Below are 15,881 nucleotides of genomic sequence, written 5' to 3'. Positions count from 1 at the left end.
GTCATCTTGTTCTTTAAGATTTTAGAACAGTTTGACCTTATTGTATCCCAACTCAGTTTTATTCATAGGTTAGAATGCATGCACTCCTGATTTAAACTTATAATCATTTTCTCAACAAAACCAGCCATGGTTGTGAATTAGATAAATGAACTGAAACGGAACTGCTATAGAAAGGATTCAGTTGCTAGAAGCTCATACAGACTTCAATGACTTGACTCATAGAAGACACTAGGAAGATAAGTGAGTTCCTAGTGTCTTAAATAATATGGTTACAGACAAAGTCTTAGAATATTATTTATTTAATAAAGGATTTCTCTAGATTAGAGTAAGGTTAGGATGTAGCTTGGTTTGTCAGAAGTTAAACTTCCATTTAAATAAGCTCCTTTAAAGAGAAGTAATTTAAATAACAATTAAAATTATACAGCATTTAATTTTTTAAAAATGAAAAATGTATTCAAGCAGATGCTAGATATAAGTAGTGAAATCTTTTGAAGTTCTTGAATGCAGCAGATCTTGATAAATATAAATCTTTAGCAGTAATCGTGATGGACTTTTTTTTTTTTTGTAATTAAAAAGCTCATCACAGTGCCCATTCAGAAGAACTCTAGTAATTTGTTTTCCCCTCTTTGTATGAGTCTCTCTTACTAGTTCTTGACTTTTATGTAAACATAAACTTTTGATAAGACAAACAGATAATTCTCTTGTTTTCAAAAACCAAAAAATAGTAAACATTTTGACCTTTTCTATCAGACAGCTATTATGGCATAATATCTAGCATGCAATAATTTAAGTTAGAAGCTCTCAATGTTTATATTCCCCAGTGTTATGTTCTGTGAGAATCTTTTAGAATAAGTTAACTTTCTTTCAAATGTATCTTGTACAATGATTTTCTTTTGAAGTAAAAACTAATACAAAATGTGCATATTTAATAAGTTTACAGTTTAAGTTTACCTTTTATCTGTGGAGGATTTCTTGAATAGAATCCTTTTAAATTTTTCAAACTAGTAATACTGTGAAGAAAGAATAGTGTAAATCTGTGGCCACAAAATAAATGAGGTTGAGTAACAAATTCAGTATGCAGAAAGCATACACAGGGAATTTAGACTTTGAGATGCTTTTTATTTACTCCACATGCTATTAAGCTCTTTTGGATGGATACCATTTCCACAAGTAAACCAGGAGATACCTTTTTATTAAAGTGTGTCCAAAATCCGTGTTCTGGTGTGGAGGAGTGGTTTGCTTTGCAGGTGGATCTCCCAGTTAACCCCACTTAGCTAAGCCTTTGAGTGATGGAACAGCCCTGGGCATGTGAACTGGATTCCTGGATGAAACTCAACTGGAAGATGTATACCAGGAGCACACTGTAGCCACAAAAGAGTGTTCAGTCGGTAGGATCAGGCTGGAGATAGTGAGAGGTGGAAGAAAAAAACCCCCACAGCAACCCTCCCACCCTCAAAAAAAAAAAAAAGACCAAACCCAACTCTCTCATGTGCTAAGTGTGAAGGTCAGGTTCTTAGCACCAATGAAATGCTGTCTATAAGGTTAGTGGCGGTCTTTTCAGTGACTTTGGTGAGCTTTGGGTCAGGCTCAAGTCCATCATGATTAATTGTGTTTGATAATGATGAGTAAGCAGCAATGCTGTGCAGCACAGCAGCTCATAACATCACCACTAACTGATGGCTGGGTAAGCTCCAGAACAGAGTTGCTGAATAGCCCTTCACCCAACCAGTCGTTAAGCACTCACAGGCTGTGTACATACTCTGGCACTAATTAATCTTATTTACTAATTAAAAGAATGAAGATAAACATATTTTCCACGTGTTTCTCAGCTGCTGATACAGAAAATATAGAAGTGGTTCAACAACAGTTATAAGATTTTTTTTTTTTCTTCTAAAAGCAAGAAGTATCCCAGGATTATTTGAAAATTATTATTTATTTTTATTACTATTTATTTTTGTAATTTTAAGACGGTTTAAGAAGTATTTAGGAAAAGCAAAACAAAACCTGCCTGGTCTGCATATAATAGTAGTTGTCAGGAAATCACAAAATATGGACCCCTAATTTCTACTAATCTCTGCTCTGGCAAAGGCTTGTTCAGTGGCTTTGGCTAAATCACTTAGTCTCCCTGCCTGATCTGTAAAACGGGGATGATATTTCGTTACATCTTACAAATGCTGAGTGGCTAAATTAGAGTTTTTGAAAGGTTTTATAGATATGGTATTACAGTATTACATAAGTGTTAAGATTGGGTTTTTTTATTGTGTGGCGTATGTGTAATATAGATATTTATGAGCTGATTTCTTGACAATTTAAAAACGCTACAGTCTCATAGTGAAACAAGAAACGCTGTTTTTGCAAATACTACAAAATCTGTTCATTCCAGAGGATTTATATCATACGGTCAAAGAAGAATTTTTAAGCATACAATGTCTAGTATATTTAGCCAGCGTTTACCAATAAATAGTTTTGTCTTCGTGCTTCTTAATCCACTGCTTTGAAACTTTTACCTAATTTTATCTTAAATTGCATTCATTCTTACAATTACTGCTATTGTCATGGCTCTCAAGAGGTTAATTTGCAGTCAGGAGCCACGTGGATTTTGCATTGAACACAGTTAAAGAAATTGAGGGTACTCCTGGAACACAAAGATTGTTTTGTGCCATGACCAAACCTTGTGCATCATTTCTCTGAAATTGTTTGTGTTTAGGAAAATACACTACAGCAGGCTAATAAACTGATGTGAAAATTTCTCAATTTACACCACTTGACAAGTGCTAAAAGAAAAGCATCTTTAATTTTAATGTGTTATTAGGACCTTTTTAGAGAGATTGTACAGGTTATTAACAAGGTCCTCTGAGACAGGAGACGGGTAATTAACAAGACTTACAGAAAGAGAGTTTAGGTAATTAACAAGATCTTAGACACTGGACACAGGGAAACAAATAGTCCAATATTTAAAGCTGACGGGTTGTAACTAGTCTGATCAAATTCCAGATCTGGGAAACTGAATTGATAGGTGTTTGGGAGCTTTTGAAGAAACATTATAATATACATACACATGCATACGCACAATATAAGTGTGTGTCTGTATATGCATACGTGTATACATAGCGAGAGATATTAAAGAAAACCTTCTGAAGTAGCACTTCCATGACCTAAATATTGTTAAACTTAGAAGGTAAACCTTGTACCGACATACTGGTTACACTTATCTCAGGTTCTTGCAGTGTGTTACATTCTAAGCACTATGGAAGATGGAATAATGGAGGAGAAAGAAATATGTATGTTACTCGGATTCACTGTAACAATTGTGAATAATGCTCATTTATAACATCAGTTATTGGTCAATTGGAGCATAAAATACAAAAATATTAAACGTTTTCTCTGTTCTTTTACTGCTTTAGCCTTTTTTTAAAAATTGCAACTCAAAAAGGAAGAAAAACCCCAACCCTGAAACTCCTCTCTTTTGCACCTTTCTGCTTTGTCTGTCATTTCTGAATGCGGTTATTTTCCAGCATCTCTCCCGCATACTGTCATCACATGTAGCTGTTAGAGCTGCCTGCCTCTCCAGTGATGCCTGTTACAAACAAATCAGTGTCTGCCATTTCATTTTTCCCAATGACTGCAATGTTTGAAATAAGCAATTTCAAATATTTGATATGTCCATTACTAGATTTGGCGGAAAAAAAAATTTGCGAGATGCCGTGAAAACGTGAGGCTCTTGATAACCACGATGTGTTCGGATCATATTAAATTGTTAAGTCTAGAGAACAGCTGATGTCTGTTACATTTTAGCAAATATTAAAATTTTCTTTGTGTGATGATCAACTAGTTAGAGAAGGTTTTGCAAAATCACGGTGTTACCCTGAATTTCTAGGTTACTGCTTGTCAGCTGAGCTCTGTTGGTGGACCAGGTGCCTGGCTTTAGTCAACTGTAGTTCTAAAGTAAAACCTGTTGGCTTAAACCACAGTGAAGATAAGTTATTAGTGCAATAACTTCAACGTCATCAAAGATAAATGACTGTTAAATGGTTTCAGTCTCGTCTGTTACACATGATGTGCCAGAGGCATAGTTACTGCATTTCTTCACCAAGTAGGTCATCCTTTCCCAATGTGCAATACAACTCACTATGTTTAATTTTCATGTGCCTTGTTCAGAAACGTTGATCTCTAACAAGTTTACTACTGTGATTGCTAGAGTAATGAAGAAGTCTGTTCTGACATTTTAATGTATATTTCTGTGTTAGTTAAAAAATCACTTCAGATGACCTGTGCTATTTTCAGAATTTTTTTTCCGCTGTCAGTGTTAGCATGTCTTATCTTAAGAACAGCGTACTTCTGCATTGCTTTTCTTGAAATGAAAGGATTTTTTCAGTTCTCTACTGAAATTTGACTAGACTTATCTCTAGTCAACTGTGGTTATCTATAGTCTAGGTAGAATATTGGTAGACTATGACAGTGCATTAATTATACTCTAGGCTGTTTATACTTGTTAATTCGGTGTGGTAAAACTGTTGGTAGAACATTATTTCAACAAAACAAATACATTACAGGTATGTGAGAGGTAACAGCAAACAATAAAACAAGCACAAGTCATGCAAGGATTTTTCGTCTTCTGGTTTGTCCTGCCAAGACTCTTATTGTCTGATTTAGAAAGATCACTGCATGTGATGAGAGAACAATGAAATCTTGCCCAAAGCTACGACAAAGCGATGGTCGCAGTATTTGGGGTATTACTAGGGTGGTTTGGAGCAATCAGTTCCTGGAGAGATAATGTAGAAATACTTAGGATTGATCTTGACTCTTGCAGACTCATCACCAGCAATCACTAACTCCTAATTAGTTGTCCATTTTAGGAGCACTTTGGAAAGTTCATCCTGCTGGCTGCATGACAAAATTTTTTCAAGCTTTCATTGTCTGTTGGTGCACATTAGGGCATGTGAAAGCTTTTCTGAGTGGATGCACAAGGCATATTATCTGTCCCAAGGGGGAATGCACTGCCTGTTCTATTTTCTTTAAAAAAACAAACAAACTAGGTAGTTATATCCAATTTCTATATTAATAAATGCAGAAGCTATGTAAAATTGATGAACTTCTTTCTGTTTCAGTATAAGAATTCAGAATTGGTGCTTTTTTTTTTTTAAGCATTCAAAAATGGTTCTAGAAGTTTCAGTGCCAAATTTTACTTTGGGCTTGTTGGTTTTTCTGGTTGACTTGTAGATCCGTAATAGTAAGGTCTTTTAGTGGAGGTGCTGGCACAGCTTTTAGTATAAAAGAACTTTAGTGGTCTCTTGGGGATAAAACTTCATTAGTTTTTTAGCCACAGCACAACTGCCTAGTAAAAGCAGAAATATTTAAATACTTTAAAATATTAACTTTTTATGTGAAACTGTTGTTGTTTGTTTCCAGAAACTTAATAGTCAGTTGAATGCACTGTGTACGATCACCTTGGAGTTTAGAATGTCTTGTAAGTCCTGAATAATAAGTGAATTTGCACAAGTAATGTGTCCAGCAGTGTGCAAGTACAAGTGCTATTGTTTTAAGATACTTATATTTCTGGGAGGAGAAGGCTGGCATTCTTGCAGAGCTCATGAATGCAGCCCTGTGTGCCTCCAGTTCCCTTGATCTTTCTCCAGCAGTATCAGACACCTCAGAATCAGCCACCAGCCTACTGTGGATCCAGATTCATGTCTGGTTTTGAAATGAAGGTGTTTATACATAACAGCAAAATTCTGTTAAATTCTTCAAGTTGTTTTAACTGAAAACTTCTATATAGTTGCATTGTCATGTTTCGACTGTACTAAAATTGGAATGTATGTGAGCTACAACAGAAAAGGCTGCTTCCTGGAAGTGCACATTGGTCAGGACCATTACTGAGCACTGTATTCTGAGACTGTAACTTCTTTATCTCATGGAACCTTCTGCCATCTTGAAAGTGCTCCGTAGAGTGCAGCAGTATAGTCATGAACAGACCATTTCCAAAGTAATCTGTGTAAAGAATATGTAGCTTGAGAACAGATGATTTGGAAGAAAAGTGTGTCTTACATTCAGATTTCAGGGATTTTGGTCCAGTTTCTTAACTCCTGGCATGAGACTTTATATTAATATTAAGAAAACGGAATAATAGCAACAAAACCTGATATTCTTTTCGTGTCCTCCTGGGGTTACACAAACTCCAGAAGGCCTTGGAGCACGGCTTGACAGCAGGACAATTTATATGGTGAAGTGTCTTAAGTGATGTTCCCCAGAATCTGATTGGGAAATAAATGGTAATATGCTTAGTCCGTACTTGCTTAGCTGCCAGACGTGACAGTCATTCCTTCTCAGAGTATAAAGTGATGTCTGCATTGCCAGGCACAGCAGGCTAATAATATTCTATGGAAAGAAAAGTTTCTGAATTTCATTAACTGTATCTGATTTTATTAATTTCTTTTGTTTTTCTAGTACATTGGTAATAACTTAAACTGTATCCTAATATTTCAAGGTTTTGATACATGTTATGAGAATCCAAAGAAAAATGCGTAAGCAATGTAATAAGAATCAGTCCAAAGACTGAGAAGTAGGAAAAAGAATAGTTTTTCAACTCTAGTACAAAATGAGCATGGTAGAACTTCACTAATAACATGTACATAGATGTTCCGTATTAAAGGGAAAAAACTGAAAGCTCACACTGAGCATATAGGTATTATGGTTATTTTACAAGATGTCGAGTTAACAAAGAAGATTTCAATACTTTAATAAAGATTAATGTAAATATTGTAGGTTTACTTTCCAACAGTATACAGTACAATGATCATATAACTAATAGGAATAGCTAAAGATAAGTAAAAAGCTTTTGCTCCTTAAGAAAATATGCTTTCCATACAGCATAATTTAGGAGCCTGATACCCATTCATTATGTTGTCAGAGTAAATGGTTCAGGCACTAAAATGTTTAAATCAGTTATAGGAAAGATTTTTTAAACATCATTTTAATCTCTAGGCATTTAGAAGCTAAATATTTAAGCAGCCACTAGACCTAATGTTTGAATTTTTAACTACCGTTAAACTTCAAAAGACAAAATTACAAGCTCCAGTCATAAACTTGAGCCTGTGATACATCCTAAACTCAGCTTCACTGTGTGGAAGTTTCTATAGAAACTGCAAATAATCAGCATGCAATGTAAGTGTTTAACCACCTCGTAAAAGTAGGTGTTACAAAAAAAAAAAAGTTTCATGTAGTTCTAATGAAATGTACTTAAATAGGGAAAATAACAAAGTATAAAATAATATGCTTGCTATGATTATGAAATAGTCGTCCAAAACACTCTACAGAATTGGCATTATAGTATGTCTGTCTCCATTATTAGTTTATTCTGTTCTTCTCATCACTTTTCTCCCCCCAGCTACATGGAAATAGGGAAGAGTTCTCATCTCAGATGAGTTAAAATTTAAATCCAAGCTAATAAAACCCCAGAAATTCAAACAAACTTTACTATTCTGTAAAAACATCCGTGTAAAGAAGAAGTTGCAATAAAATAATGGATATTATGTAATCTGGTAAAAAATATCTGATACAAAGTAATTGTTAAGGCAACTGATCGAATTCCCATGAGTGAAATGGGGGACATGACTAATTTCTGTACTAGATTGAAGAAGTTTATCCTACCGATAGTGGGGCGGGGCAATGTAGGAGTTGGGTGGCTTGCTAGGTCAGAGTCACCTGCATGATCCTACTGCAGCTGATTTTGAATCTGCTGGTGTGATTAACCTCCCTTTTACTAGGTCCTAACTTTCTTGAAGGGCATTGGAGTGAATGAAAGTTTATTAGCTGTAATAGACAAACCATGGAGCTTCTGCTAAAAATCATTATGGGACCTGGGACATCACCTTGAAGCACATGAGACTCCACAGTGGTGGAGCACGGGGCTTCTTGCCCTGTCTGGGTAAGTGGAAGAGGTAGATTACTTGATTCCTTGAGATGATGAAGGACACAGGAGCAAGAAGGTAGATGAGCTCTTTTCACTGAACAGAAAAAGGAGTCGTCAAGCTAGTTTGTGCAGGTTGGAAGGTATGTCCAGTAAGGAGGTGTTAGACTCGGATATAGCACCCAGGAGTTATGCACAGTGTTAATGATGATGAGCCACAGAAACCCAGTTTCACTTTTGTTCTCAGGGTGAGTTGGCAGAAAGTCCATTTGTTAGAAAAGAATCCTCTTTTTTCTTGTAAACTGAGCAAATTTAGTTTGGGTATAATTGAGAAACAATAATTCTAGAATCCCACAATGCCACTTCTTTTCTTTACCATCGCTGTTCACAGAAAACTGCACTCAAAAAAAAGCTATAAGAATTTTTTTTCCCAAGCTGTGAACATAGTTTTTTGTTGCTTCCATAGAAAAAGCTCCCTGCCAATTTATGCAACACTGGGAAAAAAACAGAGTTGGGACCATAACAAGCATTATCACTACGAATTGTGATTGTAACACAGCAAAAAAAAAAATTACTTTTTTTTTTTTTTTATAATTGCCTAGATCAATGATTTCAGAGTGCTCTTAGGAAGTCAAGAAAATGGCTGCTCAAAGGAGGCTTATGATGGTTGTACAGCCTGTGGGCTGTGGTCCTAGAGGCATGTCTTCTGTAAGCTATTCCTAGTAATCAAGTGAGATGGTAACTTTAGGAGTGTACTATTGTGGTGAAATTTAAATTCAAAAATAAGTGCTCTCATGAATTTCAGTCCACCAAACATGCAGCTCCTCCAACTGCATACATTCATAATTTTACAGTATTTTCTTTCGAGGTATTACTTGGGCCTTGGACAGTGAATTATGTGTACGGTGGTGAGAGCCTGCATCTGCTCACACTCACCTCGGGATGGAAGCTCTGGCAGGAAACCTGCGGGGCACAGCAAGGCCGTGGAGCTCCCACCTTACTTAGCAGACAATCTGTTTTAAAAAATGTTATATGCAATCTCAGCACCTGTTTCTTCCTTGAGAAGCAGTATATTTTTCACACATCTCTTTAAAATATGAATACAAGTATTCTTGGGGTTTGGGTTTTTACTGGTGAATATTTTGTTTAATAGTTTTTCAGTTTTTGCAAGTATATTCAAGTTGCTTCATGTGAAATACACAGATGTGCTCTTTTGTAATTGCAGTTACAATGTCCACAATGTTACAGAAATGACTGCAAGTTTTTTAGCTAAAAAAAAAAATAAATTAGGCCATATTGCCAGGGATTTATACTTCTGATTTTCAAATGCCACTTTTCATCATCAGAACTGCTGCTTTTCTGTTAAGCTGCTGCAATGAAAAAGAGTCCCAGAACTTACTTCACAGAAACTATAAAGTCATTCAAGGCAAAGAAAGATCTTGCTTTCTTAACCTTTCAGAAAGTCACTCGGTTGAGCAGTCAGGCTGTATTATTCTATATCTTGTCTAACATGAGGAAACAGTCCCAAAAGAAAGATATCCCAAATTAACACCACACTTCGTTAAATAGAGACATTCTTGGTTTTCACCAAGCTAATTCGATCCAGTTCAGTTAGCTCATTTTTTTTGTACTCGGATCACAAAAGGCAGCCATGAATGAAGTAAGTTCATCATGTGTTTGACACATCAGTGTGAAACTAGAAGGCGAGCTGTGAGGGAGGGTTCCTGCCTTTAGCTTTTTAGACAATACCCGATGAAAGAGGCCCCTCATTCAAAACTGGTCTCCAGCAAACGAGGCAAACTGCTGCGGATCACTGTTACAAACAGGTATGATGGGCATTAACCAGAACTTAATTCATCAGACACCTCTTGATTTCTAGTTGTGAGTGTTTGTGTAATCCAATCTTTATCTAATATCCTCAGTCTAGCAGATGGTTCATGGGACTTCAGTATGAGCAGAAGACTGCCTACGTTGGAAATGAAAAATAATGTAGAGAATAAAAAATGTAAATGTAAAAAAATTCTAATGTAAATTTTTTTTACAGAAAAAATCAGGTTTCATATTTTACATAATTTATATTTGTAAATTATGTCCCTTCCACTTTTACACCATGAAATATGTGGCTTATAAATTCAGATAACACAGTGTGAACAGTCACAAAATACATGTTCCTTACTTTAAGCTTCTTATAAAATAAAAGTGTAAACATATTTTTGTAACTTTTTGTATTACTCTTGTCAACAAACGTCACCCTTGACAGCCAGTACGTGCAATTTCTTAGGCCTGACACTTCAACGATGGCTGCTTTTGTCAATACCAACTGCACTTTTGCAGTTGAGGAAAAAAAATCTCAACACAACAACATCATGAAATTGCTTTCTGGATACGTGGGATAATCAGCAGGTTTGCAAAATAGCTTATATTTACTCAATTTTAAGTACAAAAGAAATGTTGCTAATAGAAGATGACCTTTCAGCTCTGAGTTAAGCTGGTGATCTCACTGGAATTTCTAAAGGACCTTTCTCCTCTAGCAGCTGCCATGAAAACTGGGAATACATGTTAGTCTGCTGGGTTTTGTTGGTTTTTAACAATCTCATCCCAGGGATGCATTTCCAGAATATTTCATTGAAAGTATCTCTTTTTTGCTTAGAAGCTTGAGGTAAGTCTAGATAGACGAGTGAGGGAAGCCCAATCTGTAATAATCTTTCTTGTATTTCTTAATCACTTATTCAAATTTTATGACAAAAAGAGTAAAGAATACAAAAAAAAAAAAAAGACAATTTCCTTGAACTTTGAATATTTTCCTTCTTCCTCAGTTCAACAAATCAAGAAAATAAATAATATTTAATATTTTATAGCTATATACCTAACTCAGTATTGTCTTCTAGTGGATGTTTTGGTCAGATAAGCATGCACTGCTAATATTATGGGGTTTGGTTTTTTCTCCCACAGTTTTAATATGAATCCTTCTGGCATTGAGGACCTCAGGAAAACAATGGTGAGTTATGAAGTGTTATGGAGAGCCATCAGTAAGTGCCAACTAATTGGTACTTGACACAATATAAGTTATTATTTTTGTTTAACCTCTTATAAGGAAATGTTAATGGGTTTTGTTTTTCTTTTGACACATCCAGAACATCTAATTAGAAAATTAGAGGCTTAATATAAATTTGGAAATAAGGAAGAGTTTTGCACTCAATATGCAGTGTGCTTCTGGTGTGATGATGTAGAGAGGAAAGAGAACATTACATCTTTGCACATAAAGTAAAAAGAAAACTGTTGCTTTGTGGTATTTCAGATGCCTCTAGAGAAGTGATAGTCAGGTGAGGAACTCTGCATTAGCCAGAGTTTCCTGTCACTATAGTCTGAGACTTGAGGACAGTCTTCAGACAGTCAATCAAAATGGAAGTAATGAACTGATACATGATGGGATTAATAATACAAATAATAAATGAAGAGCCTCTCAGAAAACACTAAAAATAGAAATGCTAGAAGTTGTTATTCAGAACACTGTTTTGACTCTAAAAGTACCTAGAATAAATTCTGTGCTAAAAAAAGACCAAAAAATCCAGATTTCCTATGTAGTGTCTTTGTTTGAAGGAAAATGTGGTCTTACTAGAATTTGTTCTGTGAATAGATGAAATCTTTAAAAGTGGATTTCTTTTCAATCTTTAAAATACACAGAAAACAATATTCACAAGCAAGTATGACTTTGTACTGTTTGGGTTTTTTTGCTGGTTTATGTAAATTATTTGAAATAACATTTGATGTTATTGTAAATGCCCAAGTTTTTATAATGTAAGTAACTGGTGGGAGATGTCAGAGTATATGAAGGCTGCCTTTGATCAGATAGTAAACTGAATTCTACCAGGCAGTTACTTAATCTCTGACAAAAAGCGACATCAAAAAATCTGATTTAACTTAGCAGCTATTGTCTATACAGTAACCATAATTGCAGTTTCTGTGTGCTTGCAAATGTATTACTGCAAATCATGTAATTTATTGCTGGTAAAAGCATCGGTTTAATTCTTTTAAGAAATAAGATGTGAATTGTTTTATTGAAAGTATTTAAAGGTGATAAAAGAAATCCTTGATGATTTTTCTTTTGGAATACCAGCTATCCTAAATGTCAGTTGTAGGATTATGAGGTGGCGCTCATTTAATACAAAATACAAATTAGGAGGAGAAGAAACTATATCTCAACCATAGTTTTGAATGAAACCATTTGAATTTTTTTTTTTAATATTCAAGATTGCTTTCTAAGGTGTTTGAAGTAATTTATTATTAGGTTCTGCAATAATAGCCCTCACCGAGTTATTATATTTCTTCCTTGTGCATCACATTTAGTAATTATGTTTGTATGTCTTCTACTCTGGTGCCAACACCTGTCTCTGAAAGCAGTGTTTAAATGGAGCAGTAGCCAGTTGAAGGGGCAGTGTGAGCTCTTTAAGGCCTAATTAAGAACTGAAAGGAAGATGAAGTAAGTAGGACAAAAGATGTGAAAGTAGCTTAGATGATATTCCCAGAGCAGAATTCCTCATTAGAACAATAAAGAGATGATCAGAGATTGCCAGGCCTTCATTTTATCTAACTCCATTTCCTCTGGCTGCCAGTGTGTACCCCAATAGTATTTTGTAGCTGAGGCAATCGTTCTTTGCATAGCTTGTTATTTAGAATCTTTTTTTCTTAACAATTCATTATAAGATTAATGTTTTGTATTAAAATTGTAGTATCTGGTTTTGTAAAGATGTAGTTGTAGTTGCTCAAACTGAGCATTTAAAATCTTCTTAACTTTGACAATATTTATTTCTAAGTATTAGCATCCTTTAAATTAGTATTTTGTTGTGTAATTAATGTGATAGGTTATTCCCCCCCAAAGATCTGTATGGAGCACATGTATGACAAAACATCTTTAAAGCATGTGCATTACGCACAATTTTCCAGTAAAATTTATATAATAAAGACATCACTGCATCTTAATTCCTGTTCCTTTGCCAAATCAGAAAATTAGGCAAATGCTGTATTTTAGACATGGAAGTGTTAATGTCGTTTCCAATGTGTACAAAAATTTAGTACCATAACATAAAACTTTACTTCCTTCCTGTAGAAAAAAATGTGCTAAAAATATAATGACCACGAAGTGAAGTTATTTTCTCTTCTATACTTGTTGGAAATCGATTACTAACCAATTCATAAATCTCATCATTAGCCATTGTAATAAAGTGGGAGTTATTGATCACTTACAGTGTTGTCATCTGATGAAATACTGAGTACACATACATAAACATGAAATTAAATACTTCAAATGTAGAGAGAAACCCTTAAAAGCACATATTTTCAAGAGCTACTATTAGGCCGATTGATCTGTTGTACTTCAGCCTATTTGCAGTGCACCATCACTTTTAATTAGGTTTATTTGAAAACTTTGGCCACCTGTGTATTTTAATGATTTGACATATGCCAATGTGCAAATATGGAGCTGTATGGAAAGAAAGGGAATGGAGCATGGAAGAGGAATGAATATGACTTTATTATGTGGTGTGCTTCCTAGCTGTGCAAGCTTTATCATTTTTAATTACAAGTTTCTACTGTAAACAAAGACTATCTTGTGTTCTTCTTCTGCCCTGGTAGAGGTGCAGGATTTGAGAGGTTAGATAATTTTACTTAAATTAGAGGTTCCATATCTTTTAAGTTCTCCATTTCAGAATCAGATAAATCTTACTGCTTAGCATGTCTAGCAGTGCTAATACTTCTATAAACCAGCTCTCACAATCTTTTTCTCAGTTACACATTTCCAGATTTTTTATAATCTGGTTACTAATTCTTCTTGACACAGAATAAGGCATACAAGTATATAGTATTTTGGATTGCATGTTGCCCATGTTAAGGGGACTAATTTGTCCACCTCTGCTAATACCTGCAGTTACTGAGTCGTCAGAAATCATTACAGAAATAATTTTGTTTTCCCTACAACTTAATTCTAGGCCCCTCCTGCTTTAAAGCAAGCAAGTAGGCAAGCAAGATCTTTTAGCAGTACACATTTCTGCATTAAGTGCTCTGCTGCAAATAAGATGCAGCCTTTTAGCTTCACCTCAAATTTAAAATTGCAAGTTTTATTATACGATTCAGAGGCGAAGGCCTGGAGAACCACTGATGACTAAAAATAGAATATTAAAGACAGATGAGGGCTGATGTCACTTAGAGCTAAGTAAATGTTTTGCTATGATATGCTCAAAAGGTGAGAACTCAGGAAAGTTACAGTAGGACTTGAATTCTCAGGGCTCTTTCTCTTGTTCTTCTATAACTAAGGTTACCACATAGCTGGTTTCCCAAAATGGACCTGCTAACTGTTCTTGTGGTTACTGAAACTGCTCGTATGGTCATTAACTGCGTATACGTCTCACTGAGGACAATATTTTTTTCTGAGATGGCAGTGTGGGAAACTTCAAACTGGGGAACCTATCTCCAGTTGTCTGCTCGAGTGGGGGTATTGGAGGGAAAAGCTCTACAGTAAATGGTGGTGTGTTTTCTAAGTAAAGTTGCTTCTGTCAGGAGGTGCGCATGAGAAACATGAAAAGCGATAACCCATCAATTTGTTCAGAACAGTGACCTATTTAATAAAATCTGGTTTTGTTTTGTTTTGTTTTAAACTTACCTGTAGGATGGAAATCCTTTTGACGCCACTGCAGGATACCGTAATCTTACTTACGAAGAGGTTTTGCAGGAGCTGGTGAAACATAAAGAGCAACTTAAGAAGAAGGACACCCATATTCGTGAACTTGAGGATTACATTGATAACCTTCTTGTACGAGTAATGGAAGAAACACCTAGTATTCTCAGAGTGCCATATGAACCTTCTCGAAAAGCTGGCAAATTTTCCAAAAGCTAAGATAGCGATACCTGATGGTACTTTCTGCTGAATACATTAGTGAAAGGAAATCACACTTTAACATTTTGACTTCTCTTCATTCCTTTTCTCTTAAGAAATTCCAGGAATTGGGAGGATGGGACAATGACATGGGTTTTTTTCGTTTGTTTTTTACTCCAAACACTAGCAGGGACTGCCAAAAGTAACATTCTGTTAGATTACCTAAATAACTTTTTTTTTCTTTTTGAAAACACCTTTAGGTACAGAAAACTTACAGTAGATTTAATAATACACATTAAATATGTCCATGCAGTTTATATAACCGCTTAGTGTTCCCTGTGTGGCAGTTTCAGCTGGGAAGCCTGTGCTGTGATGAATGTTTTCTTGAATGATTATTGGTATTATGCAAATATATTGAGTCTGATATTGCAGCATGCCATCAAGACCACTGTTTTCAAGCCAGTGTAGTACGCTTTACTAAACCTAAGTGTGGTTTGTTGCAATGGAATGTAGTTTGTTCTACACATATTAGAGGAAATCAGTGATGCACAGTCTCTGCAGAGTAAATGCTGTATTCTATACAACGTGCTTTTGGTATAACAATGTAAAAAATACCATGCCATTTCAGTAATGGCACATGCTGGAATCGGTTATTTTACACTTAAATGCTGAATTTTGTGTATAATGATTGAACTTTCATAGTGAGCTCATCACATAAGGTTGTTTTGAGGATCTTTTTGTATGAAGATATTGCATGCCTTTTTATATGTTAAAGTACTTTGAACAGTATTAATAGAGTCGGAGGTAGGACTAGAGAAAAGTGTGGAATAAAGATATGAATACCTTGCTCAGTAAAAGTCTGCAGTGAAAATGTAGGACGAATGAACAGACTGGCTTAAATAGATGTGATAATTCAAAAAATATAGAAGTGACTCAGTTTAACGTTGAGTTTTACATGCTATATATCTGTCTTAGCTTTTCAAAATCTTACGACAACAAAGTATATGCCTTTAAAAATAGGCTGTGTTGCTTAAACATGTATAAAGTACTTAGAAAGGCCTTTCATTAAAAAAAAAAAAATCTGTATTCCTTTTAAGTACTTCTAAA

General features: G+C 35.2%; 1 protein-coding gene across 1 annotated transcript in view; it reads left to right on the top strand.

Annotated features, from left to right (window-relative positions):
• RAB11FIP2 (RAB11 family interacting protein 2) overlaps positions 1–15,875 on the top strand; it is a 31,026-nt gene extending 15,151 nt beyond the window's left edge. The window contains exons 4-5 of the mRNA XM_064464249.1: positions 10,859–10,904; positions 14,568–15,875. Of these exons, the coding sequence (XP_064320319.1) occupies positions 10,859–10,904; positions 14,568–14,795 (274 nt within the window). The 3' untranslated portion in view covers positions 14,796–15,875. The remainder of the gene's footprint in view (positions 1–10,858; positions 10,905–14,567) is intronic.
• Positions 15,876–15,881: the final 6 nt, after the last annotated feature.

Source organism: Phalacrocorax carbo, chromosome 12 (genome assembly GCF_963921805.1).
Source record: "Phalacrocorax carbo chromosome 12, bPhaCar2.1, whole genome shotgun sequence".
Lineage (NCBI taxonomy): Eukaryota > Metazoa > Chordata > Aves > Suliformes > Phalacrocoracidae > Phalacrocorax > Phalacrocorax carbo.
This window is presented reverse-complemented; position numbering and strand designations above follow the sequence as displayed.